General features: G+C 40.8%; 1 protein-coding gene across 4 annotated transcripts in view; it reads left to right on the forward strand.

The window, feature by feature from the left end:
* The window catches only part of CUL2 (cullin 2), a 99,088-nt gene that overhangs the window by 64,456 nt on the left and 20,048 nt on the right, over nucleotides 1-14,584 (forward strand). For all 4 annotated transcript variants that reach the window (XM_056134735.1, XM_056134732.1, XM_056134742.1 and 1 more), the window contains 3 exons: nucleotides 8,728-8,824; nucleotides 8,919-9,029; nucleotides 11,554-11,716. In XM_056134735.1, coding sequence (XP_055990710.1) covers nucleotides 8,728-8,824; nucleotides 8,919-9,029; nucleotides 11,554-11,716 — 371 coding nt within the window. The remainder of the gene's footprint in view (nucleotides 1-8,727; nucleotides 8,825-8,918; nucleotides 9,030-11,553; nucleotides 11,717-14,584) is intronic.

The raw sequence follows: 14,584 nt of genomic DNA on the forward strand, positions 1-14,584 counted from the left end.
GAAGGAAGTCAAAGACAAAATCAAAAGATACCTGGAAACAAACAAGAATAAGGACACGAGCTACCAGAATCTATGAGACGCAGCTAAAGCTGTGCCAAGAGGAAAATTTATAGCGTTGCAAGCATTCCTAAGGAAGGAAGAAAGGGCCTACATACATAACCTAACCACACAGCTCAAGATTTTAGAAAAAGACCAACAAAAGGAACCCAAAATTAGCCGAAGGAAAGAAATAATAAAACTTAGACCAGAAATTAACGACATGGAAACTAAAACAATCTGAAACGTCAATGAAATCAAGAGCTGGTTCTTTGAGAAAATAAGATTGATAAGCCACTAGCAACACTCACTAAGAAAGATAGAGCGAGAACCCTAATAAACCAAATCAGAAATGAAAAAGGGGAAATCACAACAGAAATCAATGAAATTTGAAAGATCATCAGAGACTACCTTGAGAGTCTGTATGCCACAAAACAAGAGAAACTAGAAGAAATGGATAAATTCTTGGATTCCTATAATCTCCCAAGATTGAACCAGGAAGACTTGGGATACCTGAATAGACCCATTCATATCAAGAAAATTGGAGTGGTAATCAAAGTCTTCCCAAAAACAAGAGCCCAGGACCAGACGGATTCACTAGTGAATTTTTCCAAACATTTAATGAAGACTTTTTGCCAATTCTCCTTAAGCTTTTCCAGGAAATTGAAAAAACAGGCACTCTCCCAAATAGCTTCTATGAGGCACATATCTCCCTAATAGCAACAGCAAACAAAGACAGCACCAACAAAAAAAACTTTAGACCAATATCCCAGATGAACACGGATGTGAAGATCCTCAACAAAATATTAGCAAATAGAATCAAACAACTCATCAAAAAGATCATACACCACGAGCAAGTGGGATTCATTCCGGGGATGCAAGGATGGTTTAAAATTCGGAAATCAATCAACATAATCCATTATATCACGATCACGATCATCCTGTTGTTCGTTGATTGCCTTGACAGGAACCAGTAACATCTCCTTCGTCCTAGCCCCGAGACATTCTAAAATAATGCCACATTCAAGGCTCTTTCAGGGTTAGGAGAATGAGAACCATCATTGTTACTGGTATTTGGCATATTGGGTACACCAGACTCTGCCGTGTGGGCAGGTTACATTTGGAAGCCTGCCAGGTTGTTCAAAGCAAGAATGAGATAATAAGATGTTGCGCAGCCACACGCTTCTGGGAGCTGGGTTTTATAGTCTCTAGGTCTTGGCCGTTGATGGGATTACACAGTGCTGGGAGGCAGTTGGTGGGTGTGACAGCTCTCACACTCGATGAGCAGGCCCCGATCCAAGCAGGCTTGGAGATCTCAGCCCCGGGACCCGCATGCCTTTGTTCCTCTGCCGGTACCTTCATGCGTATGGAGAGTGGTCTCAGCATGGTTGTGGTTGTTTCTGAAGGTCTTTGGCTGCTGGGGCTTTGCTCGTGGCGGGGAGGGAAACTCAACCCGTCCCCCTCCAAGGGGCCCCAGCAAGGACAGCCAGGCGCAGAGGCAGGAGACTCTCCATTATATCAACAAAAGTAAAGATAAAAACCATATGATCATATCAGTCACATCACATATCACATATCATCCTGTTATTCGTCGATTGCCTCGAGCAGGCCCCAGTAACGTCTCCTTCATCCTAGCCCTGAGATTATATTCAAGGCTCTTTAGGAGAATGAGACCCATCATTGTTACTGGTATTTGGCATATTGGGTGCGCCACGGGGAGTTTGCCAGACTCTGCCGTGTGGGCAGGCTACATTCGGTAGCCTGCCAGTTTGTCAAAGTAGGAATGAGATGTCATAGTAAGATGTCGCGTATCGATTCCAATCTGAGTAGGCTTGGAGATCTCGGCCCCGGAACCCACGTGGCTTTGTCCCTCTGCCGGTACCTTCAGGTGTGCGGAGAGTGGTCTCAGCATGGTGGTGGCTGGTCCTGGAGGTCTTCGGCTGCTGGGGCCCTGGTCAGGGCGGGGAGGAAAGCTCAACCCGCTCCCCTCCAAGGGTCATATCAGTAGACACAGAGAAAGCCTTTGACAAGATTCAGCACCCGTTTATGATGAAAACTCTCACCAAAATGGGTTTTGAAGGAACCTTCCTCAAGATAGTCAAAGCCATCTATGACAAACTCATGGCAAGCATTATCCTCAATGGGAAAAAACTAAGGGCATTTCCTCTAAGATCAGGGTCAAGACAAGGATGCCCACTATCACCACTTCTGTTTAACAGAGTGCTGGAAGTACTTGCAATAGCGATTAGGCAAGAAAAAGACATTAAAGGCATCCAGATAGGAAAGGAAGAAATCAAGCTCTCACTATTTGTAGATGATATGGTACTATATCTCGAGAATCCTAAATCCTCTACCAAGAAACTCCTAGAAACAATGGACATGTACTGGAAAGTCACAGGTTATAAAATCAGTTCCCAAAAATCCATGGCCTTCCTATATGCAAATAATGAGAGAGAGGAAAGTGACATGAAAAAAATAATCCTGTTCACAGTTGTGCCCCAGAAAATCAAATACCTTGGAATTAGCCTAACTAAAGAGGTAAAGGACCTTTATAATGAAAACTGCAAAACGCTACTCCCTGAAATAAAAGAGGACACAAGGAAATGGAAACATATCTCCTGCTCATGGATAGAAATGGCAGTACTCCCAAAAGCATTATACAGATTCAACGTGATCCCTGCCTGTAAGGATACCCATGAAATTCTTAAAAGAAATAGATCATGCACTCCTGAAATTCATATGGAGCAACAAACGCCACGAATAGCTAAAGCAATTCTTGGGAAAAAGACGTGGGGAGGCATCACCCTCCCCAACCTCAAACTCTACTACAAAGCGGTAATAATTAAAACAGCATGGTGCTAGAACAAAGGTAGGGCCGCAGACCAGTGGAACAGAGTGGAATATCCGTACACACAACCCCAAATTTATGAATATCTAATCTTTGATAAGGGAGCAAGAAATGTGAAATGTAGCAAGGAAAGCCTCTTTAACAAATGGTGCTGGCATAACTGGACAACCACATGCAAAAAAATGGGCTTAGACCTCGACTTGACACCATGCACAAAAGTCAGATCAAAATGGATTAAAGATCTCAACATCAAATCCATAAGGTACATTGAAGACAAGGTCGGCAAAACCCTCCACAATATTGAAGCTAACAGTATCTTCAAAGACAACACTCCACTGACCAATCAAGTGGAAACAGGGGTAAACAAATGGGACTATCTTAAATTAAGAAGCGTCTGCACCTCAAAAGATAAAATAACCAGAATACAAAGACAATCTACAGAATGGGAAAGAATATTTACCTAATACCCATATGATAAAGGGTTGATATCAAGGATATACAAACTACTGGTTGACATCTACAAGAAGAAAACATCCCATCAAAAAAATGGGGTGATGAAATGAACAGAAACTTTCCCAAAGAAGAAATCTGAATGGCTAAAAGGCACATGAGAAAATGCTCTACATCACTAATCATTAGGGAGATGCAGATCAAAACAACAATGAGATATCGTCTCACACCACAGAGACTGGCCCACATCTAAAAGAACAAAAGCAACCGGTGATGGCATGAATGTGGTGAGAAAGGGACCCTCCTTCATTGCTGGTGGGAATGCCGACTGGTTCAGGCCTTTTGGCAAACAGTATGGACGAGTCTCAGAAAATTAGAAATTGAGCTTCCATTCGACCCAGCAATACCACTCCTTGGAATATATCCTGGACAGGCAAAAATGTACTGTCGAAATGGCATCTGCACTTCTAAGTTCGTTGCTGCACTATTCAAAATAGCCAAAATCTGGAAAAAACCCGAGTGTCCGAGAACAGATGACTGGTTAAAGAAACTTTGGTACATCTACACAATGGAGTACTATGCAGCTGTTAGAAAAGATGAAGTCATGAAATTTACATACAAGTGGTACTCAGAGATCACTCCTGGTGGGCTCGAGACATATGGGATGCCAAGGATTTAACCTGGGTTCAATGGGTGGACCACATGCAAGGCAAGTACCCTGCCCACTGTACTGTATCTTCTGCTCCTAAAATGAGGTGTAGTATTTTCATTAGAGATGTAAACCTTTCCTTAATGGTTTGATCTAAACATCATCATTGGGATGAGAAATCCCAAACTTAATGCTAGACTTTGCTAGTTCATCTTGCTGTAATGTAACGTAGTAATAAAAGCCTGTTCTTTACTAAGATCGCTTTGACAGTGGTGTACTTGACATTGTAGGAAATTGCCAAGCGTCACCTGAGGACTTGGATTGGTTGTACTTACTTTTTGTTTTTGTTTTGCGGGGCTACACTTGGCAGTGTGACAGTTCTTGGCTCTCTGCCCAGCAGCGACCCCTGTGGTTCTCAGGACCATATATGGCGCTGGAGATTGAAAGGGCAGGTGGGGAGAGGGGTGGCATGGAAAGCCAGTGCCTCACTTCCTGCGCTCTTTCTCTGGCCTCAAGATGATCTTAGAGGCTTGCTCTTCAAACCCACGCTTTCCCTTGAACCCATTTCTTGCTTGCTTGTTTCTCAGCTGCTTTTCACTCCGGAGAAGCCTGTGCTCTCTCTTGAAAACATTTCTCTTTCTCTCTTCTCACATCTTTCTAATCAAGTTTCATTTAATAAAACTTTATTGCTTCATTAAAAAAAAGGAAACAAACCAAAAAAAAGGTAAATTTTATATGAAAAATTCACCAAGAATTATAGCACTGTCCTCCTGTTGTTCATTGATTTGCTTGAGCCGGCACTAGTAACATCTCCATTGTGAGACTTGTTACTATTTTTGGCATATCAGCTAACCACAGGGAGCTTGCCAGACTCTGCTGTGTAGACGGGATGCTCAGTAGCTTGCCAGGTTCTCCAAGAGGGGCGGAGGAATCGAACCCAGATCGGCCGTGTGCAGGGAGGTATAGCACAGCGGGTAGGGTGTTTGCTTAGAGTTATAGAAATGTAGAAATGCTAACAGACAGCTTTGTGCTTGAAAACAGGCCAGGAGGTTTCCTAGAGAGAAACAGCCATAGGTGATTTCATCAAATGATACACTCCAGGATCTCAACTATACTTATGAGAAATGCATGCCATCAGATTTCTGTATCTGGGATTGTCAGACCACTAATTCTCAAACTTTGGCTCTGATAGTTTTCTTCAGCTGCGAGTATTAATTAAATTATTAAATAGTCTTACTGTGAGCTTTGAATTCATGGGCTTTTCAGCAGTAAAGAAGTGTCATCTTGTTATCACCATAGTACTTTTAGTTTTACAATCAAAAGCTTTTATTTATATTAACATTTAAGGTGTGTATTGACTATCTGTTATCAGAGGGCTGAAAAGTGCTCTCTTTGCACACAGCTGACATGGGTTTGATTTCCACACCACATATGCCCCCCCCCCACAAGACCTGCCAGGGGTAGTTCCTGAGCACAGAGCCAGGAGCACTACTGGGTGTACCCAAAACAAACACCAGTTCTCCAGATCTGACATTAAAATGTTTATATATAAACATATATGTATGTTTATATATATGTATGTATGATCAAGTACAAACATACGACAAAAGAGGCATCGGTGGTGTTGATGTCCTTGTCAGCACGAACTTGGCCATGAGTATTGATTCATTCGAATGCCTAACAACCTGAATTGGACGATTACACTTGAATAGATGTGGCTCACTGCTGTCAGTTTCTATCTTTGTTGTCTATGTACCAACATCCAATTATGATGATGAAGAAATCGAGAAGTTCTATTAAGAAGACCACACCTTCTACAAGATCATTGTTGGTGATTTTAATGCCAGCATAGGACCCAGAAGATCAGCCAAAGAACTTCACATCGGGACCCATGGCCTAGAATGGAACAAACAGAGTGAGACACTATCTGAGTTCATCATGTTGACCAAGACCATCCATGGTAACTCACAGTTCCAGAAGGCTGAATCTAAACATTGGACATGGGAGTCTCCCGGTGAATGGTTCCACAACAAAATTGACCACATCATATTCAATCGGTGGTTTTACCTGAGTGATGTCGCTGTTGTCCCAAAATTCCAAACTGGATTGGACCACTGTCTCCTTCATGCAAAATTCTACTTCGCAGAGTGGGGAGAAAGGGCTGCAAGTTCAAGAAGAGAACTCCCAGAACGATCACCAGCTGGGAGCTCTTTGGCACTATTGCTGCAACATGGGAAGATGCCGTCATTGACAATATTGATGAAGAATACGATGTCTGGTTCAGCACCTCCATGATTGTGGGAGGAACACTGAGAGAGATAAAGTCACAAAAAGACTCCTGTCTTCGAAAACTTTCGAGCTCATTCACCAATGTGGCTTGGCGCAAGCCTCAGGCAACCACAAGCGAATGTCCAAGCTCGCAAGGCAGTGCAGAGAAGCAATAAAGAAAGACACCTCAAAGAGAAAAGAGCAGAAGTGCTGGCAGATGTGGCAGAAGCTGGGAAAAGCATTTACAACGCCCGCCTATCCTTCACCAACTACAAGACCAAGATGACTGCCCTCCAACACCCTTATGGATCTGTCACATATTCCAGAAGGGCAATGGAGATTATCCATGACTTCTACTCGGATCTCTTTGATAGCCACATCCACCTGCCCACATACCAAATTCCGCAGGATGTATGTGTCGTTCCCAAAGTTCTCCCTTCTGAAATCTGACACGCCATTTTGTCAGTAATGAAGCGAACAGCACCCGGCCCAGACAAGGTCAGACCCGAACACCTGAAGAACCTGCTATCAGTACTCATCAATACACTGGCTCAGCTCTTCACACGCTACCTGTCTGAATGCAAGGTTTTGTCCCAATGGAAAACCAGCAGGACTGTACTACTGTACAAAAAGGGAGACTTCCACAACATTGGCAACTACTGCCCAATCTGCTTGTTGTCTGTCATCTACAAACTGTTCACTCGAGTCATCCTGAATAGTATTGGCAGAACACTAAATGAAGGACAACTCTGCGAGCAAGCCAGGTTCCGAAAAGGATTAAGCACGATCAACCATATCCACACGATAACCAAGCTCATTGAGGTTTCTCGGGAGTTCAAAATGCTTCTCTGTCTAACGTTCATTGATTTAAAGAAGGCCTTTGATTCTGTTGAGACTGAAGCGGTCATCAAAGCCCTAGCCAAACAGGGCATTCAAACTCAATACATCAGAATTCTCCGTGAGCTGTATTACGGATTCACTACCAGGATCTCACCATTCTACAAGGAAGTGATCATCAACATCAAGAGAGGGGTTCGGCAGGCTGATACCATTTCACCAAAACTTTTCAGTGCCACCCTCAAGAATGTCATACGACAACTGGGATGGAAAGGAATGGGAGTGAAGATAGACGACAACTGCACCACCTCTATTTTGCTGATGACATTGTTTTAATAATACCAAACATTAGCCAATGGCACAAATACTGGCTGACTTCGACCATGAGGGTGGAAAGGTTGGACTACAGCTGAATCTCACGAAGACAATGTTTATGAGAAACAGTCTTGTTCCTGATGTTCTATTCGTTCTCAATGAAATGGACATCTTCGAATGCAAGAGTTATGTGTACCTAGGATGAGAAGTCAACATGACGAATGACCTGGCACCTGAGTTAAGCAGGGGGAAGAGAGCGGCTTGGAACACCTCCAAGAGCATCAAAGAAATAGCTAAGAGGATGAAGAACCTCCGGCTCCAGACACATCTCTTCCATTCCATTGTTCTTTCTGCATTAGCATATGCCTCAGAGACCTGGGCCCTACAAAAACAGTATGAGAACGCTTTTCGGGTCTCCCAAAGAGGAATCGAAAGAGCTATGCTTAGAGTATCATGCTTCATTCAAATGAGAGAAAGAATCTGGAATTCAGACCTCCATCGACGATCTAGAGTCAGGGACGCTGTCTCGTAGCCAGGGTGTCGAAAATCAGATCGGCTGGACACGAAATGAGATTTGGAGACGACTGCTTGACTAGAGCTGTTACTGACTGGATTCCACAGGAATCAAGATCGCGTGGCAGCCCACCTATGAGATGGTCAGACTTCTTTGTCAAGACCCTGAACTATCGGCTTGAGGCTCTTTGTGTTCCTGGAGCAAGCAGATGTGATTGGGCTACACTAGCACATGACAGGGATGAATGGAGATGTTACTGGCGCCCACTCGAGCAAATCTATGAGTAATGGGATGTCAAGTGGTCAAGTGATAGGTTGTGCACATATGTATGTATACATATATTAGTATATGTATATTTATATGTGCATGCATATATAATATGAAATATCATATTTCCATAGTCCATTGAAATGCTGTCTTATGGAGCTGGAGAGATAGTTCAGGGTTAAGGTACACGTTGCGTGCAGTGTCCCTTGGTTTGATCTCCCATATCACATGTTCCTCTGAGCATTGCCAGCTGCAGCCCGAAGCCCCTAAGCATCACTAGGATCACGTGGGGAATCTCTGCACTGTAGAACTAGAGTGGCATCACATCACTGGACCCTCACACTGAACCACAGACCCGGTTGACCAGCTATTGCTCGGTATGGCCCCAGACTTCCTAAGCACTGCTTGGGAGGCCTGAAATGAAACACCTGCTCCAATGCAATATAACTACATTAGAATAAGCAGCTGTATTGTGGCATACTTGATACCTTCCACAGACACTTTGTATTCTAAAGACTATTTTGTGGTTGTGTCTTGTTTTAGTGATCGTGGTGGAGAAGACCCAAACCAGAAAGTAATCCATGGGGTTATTAACTCCTTTGTTCATGTTGAACAGTATAAGAAAAAATTCCCCTTAAAGGTAAGAAAACCTCTTTTGAGAACATAATTAGATTTCTTAATTAGATTTTTAAAGTGTTTGTTCTAATTTCTAAAACTGATGTTAATTGATTTAGTTTTATCAAGAAATCTTCGAGTCTCCCTTTCTGACTGAAACAGGAGAGTATTACAAACAAGAAGCTTCAAATTTATTACAAGAATCAAACTGCTCACAGTATATGGAAAAGGTAAGAAGGAAAACACATTAAGTGTATTTATTATTCATCAGGCTTTAAAAATATTTTATTTTTTTGTTAATATATTTTGGTGGGGAGAGTTCTTTGGTCGTTGTTCTTTGTGTAACTATACACCTATTGGTAAAATATGTCCTTGCTAAAATAGCATTTTGGGGTGGTAGTAGGAACACATTTAGCCGAACTTGAGTTGATTATCTTTAAAATTAACTCATATTCACATTCCTCAAAAATAATAAAATATTTTGTGTCTTATAGGTTTGATTGGTGAATAGCACTGTAGCACTGTCCTCCCGTTGTTTGGTGATTTGCTTGAGCAGGCACCAGTAACGTCTCCATTGTGAGACTTATTACTGTTTTTGGCATATCAAATACGTCATGGGTAACTTGCCAGGCTTTGCCGTGCAGATGGAATACTCTCGGTAGCTCGCCGGGCTCTCTAAGAGGGGTGGAGGAATCGAACTCACGTCGGCCATGTGCAAGGCAAACACCATACCCGCTATTAGAATAAATCTTAATTTTAGTTCTTTTATGGAGAAAAAACCCAAATATTATAATACTACTTGTATAGGACTTGGATTTGTCACTCTTTTGGTCTGTTGAAATCTTTTGGAAGGCTGAAACAGAGGCTCCATAAACTATTTTATTATTAAAACAATACTTAGTGATAATCATGTTTAACATCCAGTATGTACTTTCTCATTAAATTATCATTATAAATTTAGTCATCATACAAGATATGTTAGAACAGCGGGTAGGGCGTTTGCCTTGCACACGATGACCAGGGTTTGATTCCTCCGTCCCTCTCAGAGAGCCTGGCAAGCTACCGAGAGTGTCCCGCCCACACAGCAAAGCCTGGCAAGCTCCCCATGGTGTATTCGATATGCCAAAAACAGTAACAACAAGTCTCACGATGAAGACGTTACTAGTGTCTGCTCGAGCAAATCAATGAACAATGGGCAACAGTACTACAGTGCTACAAGATATGTTAGAAATTTTAACCAGACTTCTTCATTGGCAGTGTTGGATTTAAGCATCTTGTCATGGGGTAAATTTTGTTTAGCCCAGGAAGATTAAGTATTCTAAGTGGAATACTATTCCACAGCTTGTAATGGGCCTCGTAGAACATAGGTCAAAAGATAGCAGTATTTACTGATAACTCATAATTTCTGCAAAGCCAGGTCTGGTAGACTGCCTTGTTTAATTTTCTTCTTACTTTTGTCACTGATTAACTTTGAGACCTTGAATAAATCCCTTTTTTCTCCATTTGTTAAATGAAGGTTATGCTTAATCTGTGTTTCTCAGTTTTGAGCCCTTTTCACATGTGACTCTTTGGGGTAGGGGAGAGGGATAGGGTGCAGGCAGACACACTCAGCAATGCTCAGGACTTACTCTTGGCTCTGCACTCAGAGATCACACCTGGCAGGCTCAGGAACCATATGAGATGCTGGGAAATCGAACCTGGGTCATCAACATGCAAGGCAGATGCCCTACCCACTGTACTATCTCTCTGGCCCCTGCATGAAAAAGTAACAGTGAACACCTACTGTAATCTAGATACCTTCTTGCCTCCCTTTAGTTTTTTATGATTTTGCCCTAACCTGCTTCCACAGAGTAAGCACCCCATAAGGAAAATAGGTTCTTTCCTCAATCTTGAACCTCATGTATACAAAGATCTTAGTAGTATGCAGGACTGATGCAGTTTGTTCTCTCAACATTATCTTTCTTCCCAACATCATCTTATACCCAGGTAAATTTAGCAGCATCCTCAAAGGTTTAAAGATACATAGTTCACTGGGCTGGGGTATATAGTCAGGTGGTAGAACTCATGTTTCATAACCGGAGTGAGGCCCTGAGTATGATCCCTGGCACAACTTTGCCTAAGTGAACACCACTGGGTTTGTACTAAATGGAGAATAGTAAAGTTCAGAAATTTGTTAGGTAATGTAGTGTCATAGTACAGAGTGTTTCCAGGTGTTAATATTTAATGTATGTATTATGCTTAGCAGGATTTTCATTTCCGTTGTTTTATTTGAAATAGAAATTAGCCAATTTCTGTGGTAGCTGGTTAGTGGAATTGTTTGTAACTCAGTGTATTTTATGTAGAATACGTTTTCCTAATGGTCTTGAATATCATAATTCTGAGTAAATACATTTTGACCTTTAAAAATTTAAATGAAATTCTTAATGTGATAGCTGTAATGTACATGCCTTCATGTCTGTACTTTTTCTGTTTTGTGTTAGCCTATCTATACAATAAGATGGTTTGGGTCAGTGAATAGGACAAGTGTAGACTAAATTTAGTCCTTCTTCATAAAATTCATGAAATGTAAGTGATAGCTAAATAGCTTAAATAAGAATTTAATGTGAATTATGAAAGGTGGGTTGGAATTATTAGTTATGTAATCTTTGCTATCTGGTCATAGTTAATCAATCCATTAAAATTAGTCTAGGTTGCTTACTGATATTATAGGATTTTCCACATAGTAGCTCTTGACTGTAATAATATACTTTCAAGGTTCTAGGTAGATTAAAAGATGAAGAAATTCGATGTCGAAAATATGTAAATCCAAGTTCATATACTAAAGTAATTCATGAATGTCAACAACGAATGGTAGCAGACCACTTACAGTTCTTACATGCAGAATGTCATAATATCATCCGACAAGAGAAAAAAAATGGTAAGTTTATTCCAAACATAACTGTGAGTAGAAATTAAATTATAAGTCCACTTTGACATCATCTCTTAGCTTCTTTAGATTACAAACATTTTAGTAAGAGTTTCCAAAAATACTCAATATGTTTTAACACGAATTGTTGAGAATCACTTAAAGACTGTTTTGGTTAAGTAAGTATATTTTCAAAATGTATTCTGAAGTTGAAAGGAAAACTGGGAAAATGTATTCACACATTTTTATATGTCACAATAGCTACTTTCTTTAATATGTTTATAGCTAATAAAATATAGAAGGAAAAAGGCAAAATATGAAAAAATATAAATAGATCATATGCTTAGTCTAACTCAGAAAATAGGAGAAATACAAAATAACATATAAATGCTCAAATAAGCAATGAAAATGAAACTTTTTATATTATGTATATAGTTTGTTTTGTTCTATTTGTTTTGGAGTCCCACCCTGTGCTACACAGGGCTTACTTCTGACTGTGCTCAAGGATCATTCCTGGCAGTGGTCAGGGGACCATATGGGGTGTACCAAGGGATTGAATGTTGAACCCAGGTCAGTACATGGAAGGCAAGCACTCTACCCACTATACTATCACTCTGTCCTGATAACAGAAATTTTTTTTTTTAAAGAAATAGTTTTCAAGTAGCAGGGAATTACATGTACCAGACAAAAAATTAATGTTTTCAAAAGGTATATTGATTTATAATCAAGAGCAATTTATTAGGTTTGTTTTGACACCCTCCCTCTTCCCCAAATGCTTGATAGTGTTTAAATTCACAGAGTTATAAACATAGCCTAAGAACACTGAGACAGTTGTGAAGAACAATAAGGGAAGACTTTGGCAGATAACATGACACCCCATCAAACCATGGTAATTAAGACAACAGACATTATGTAGCAATGGACAGGTAGGCCGATGAAATGAAATGAAATGAAACAAAAGCCTCGAAATACCCATGCATATGTTGGTAATTGATTTAAGATCAAGGTAGCATTGCAGAGTAATGAGCAAAGATAGTCTTTTTTAAAACATTGTGTTGGTTTTGGATAACTTTTTGGGATAGCTGTTAGGGAAAAAAGTGTAATACCATATATCATGCTCATATATCATAAAATCAGTTCAGTTTTTGATATAAATTTATTTATTTTTAAAAAATTTTTATTAGTGAAACACCGTGAGGTACAGTTGTAGACTTACAAATTTTTGTGCCTGGGTTTCAGTTATACAATGATCGAGTAACCATCCCTCCATCAGTGCCCATTTTCCACCACCACTGATCCCAGTATCCCTCCTATCCCCCATCCCCTTCTGATCCCGCCTCTGTGGCAGGGCATTCCCTTTTGTTCTCTCTCTCCTTTTGGGTGCTGTGGTTTGCAAAAGAGGCATTGAGTGGCAATCATGTTTGGTCTATAGTCTACTTTCAGCATGCATCTCCCATCCTGGGAGGATTTGATCTAAATTTAAAGCCTAGACACTTCTAGAAGACATTATACAAGAATAACTTCAAGATTTTGAAATAAAGATATTTAAGACACAAAGCACTATACACAGGGGGCCAGAGAGAGAATATAGCGGAGAGAGCACTTGCCTTGTGCACAGCTGACCTGGGATCAATCCCAGCATCCCATGTGGTTCCCCAAGCATCGCCAGGAGTGATTCCTGAGTGCAGAGCCAGGAGTAATCCTTGAGAATTATTGGGTGTGTCCTAAAAACAAAAGCAGTATACACAAAGGAAGGATTAGGTACAAAAAAATAGAGTTTTAAACTTTGAATGATTCAGTGATTTTTTGACCATAGGATCATCAAATTAACTTAGAAAGATTGTCATGTTTATAATGACTACAGAAAGTTTATGTATAAAATGGTCAAAAAATTTCAATAGCCATTGTAAACTAGAGGATTCACAAATGCCAATTACACAAAAAGATACTTGGTCTCATTAAAATAGATTGATGGAAATAAAAAATACACTAAAAGGCATTATACACCCTCAGCACCACAAACATGTAACTTTGGAAATTTACCTGGTGGTGAGGGTAGTAGGAATGGTAAAGCACATTCCTTGCATGTGTGAAGCCCTGAGTTCCACTGGAAATATTACAAGCTAGTCCCTCCTACTCCTCAGCACTGTGACAGCAACAATAGCAAAACGTTAAGACATCAGTGTATGTATATTTGTTTTTGTTTATCGGTCACACCGGTGATGTTCAGGGGTTACTCCTGGCTCTCTAGTTGGGAATTACTCCTGGCAGGCTCAGGGGACCATATGCAGTGCCAGGGATTGAACCTTAGACTGCAATGCAAGGCAAGTGCCCTAACTGCTATACTATCTCTCCAGCCTTAGCACCAGTATTTATATATATTTTTTCTTTGTTTTTCCTTCGGGGGCCACACCCAGTGATACTCCTGGCTCCCTCCTGGATCTGTGCTGAGGAATCATTTCTGGCGGGTTTAGGGAATCATATGGGGTGCCAGGGATTGAACCCAGATTGACTGTGTGCAAGGCAAATGGCATACCTGCTGTACTATTGCTCCAGCTTCTCCAGGGTTTATATTTCGATATAAAATTAAGACTCCCATTTGTGGGAAGCCAGTGGAGTAATGCTTATTGTACACTGTGCCTGGTATGGCCATTTGAAAAACTCAAGTGACTAAATCTGAATCTATGCATGTCTTATGATCTGGCCATTCCTCTCCATAGGTGTGCATATATGTACAAAAGACACATACGAGAGTTTTTTCTTAGCAACATTATATGAACACAAAGCCAGTGTCCAGTATAGTGGAACAGAGTCTATTCATACAGTGGAATATTAGAATTTTTCAAAAAGTTACAGCCAACAGCATATATATAAACATAT

Source organism: Sorex fumeus, unplaced genomic scaffold (genome assembly GCF_029834395.1).
Source record: "Sorex fumeus unplaced genomic scaffold, SorFum_2.1 ptg000007l, whole genome shotgun sequence".
Classification (NCBI taxonomy): domain Eukaryota; kingdom Metazoa; phylum Chordata; class Mammalia; order Eulipotyphla; family Soricidae; genus Sorex; species Sorex fumeus.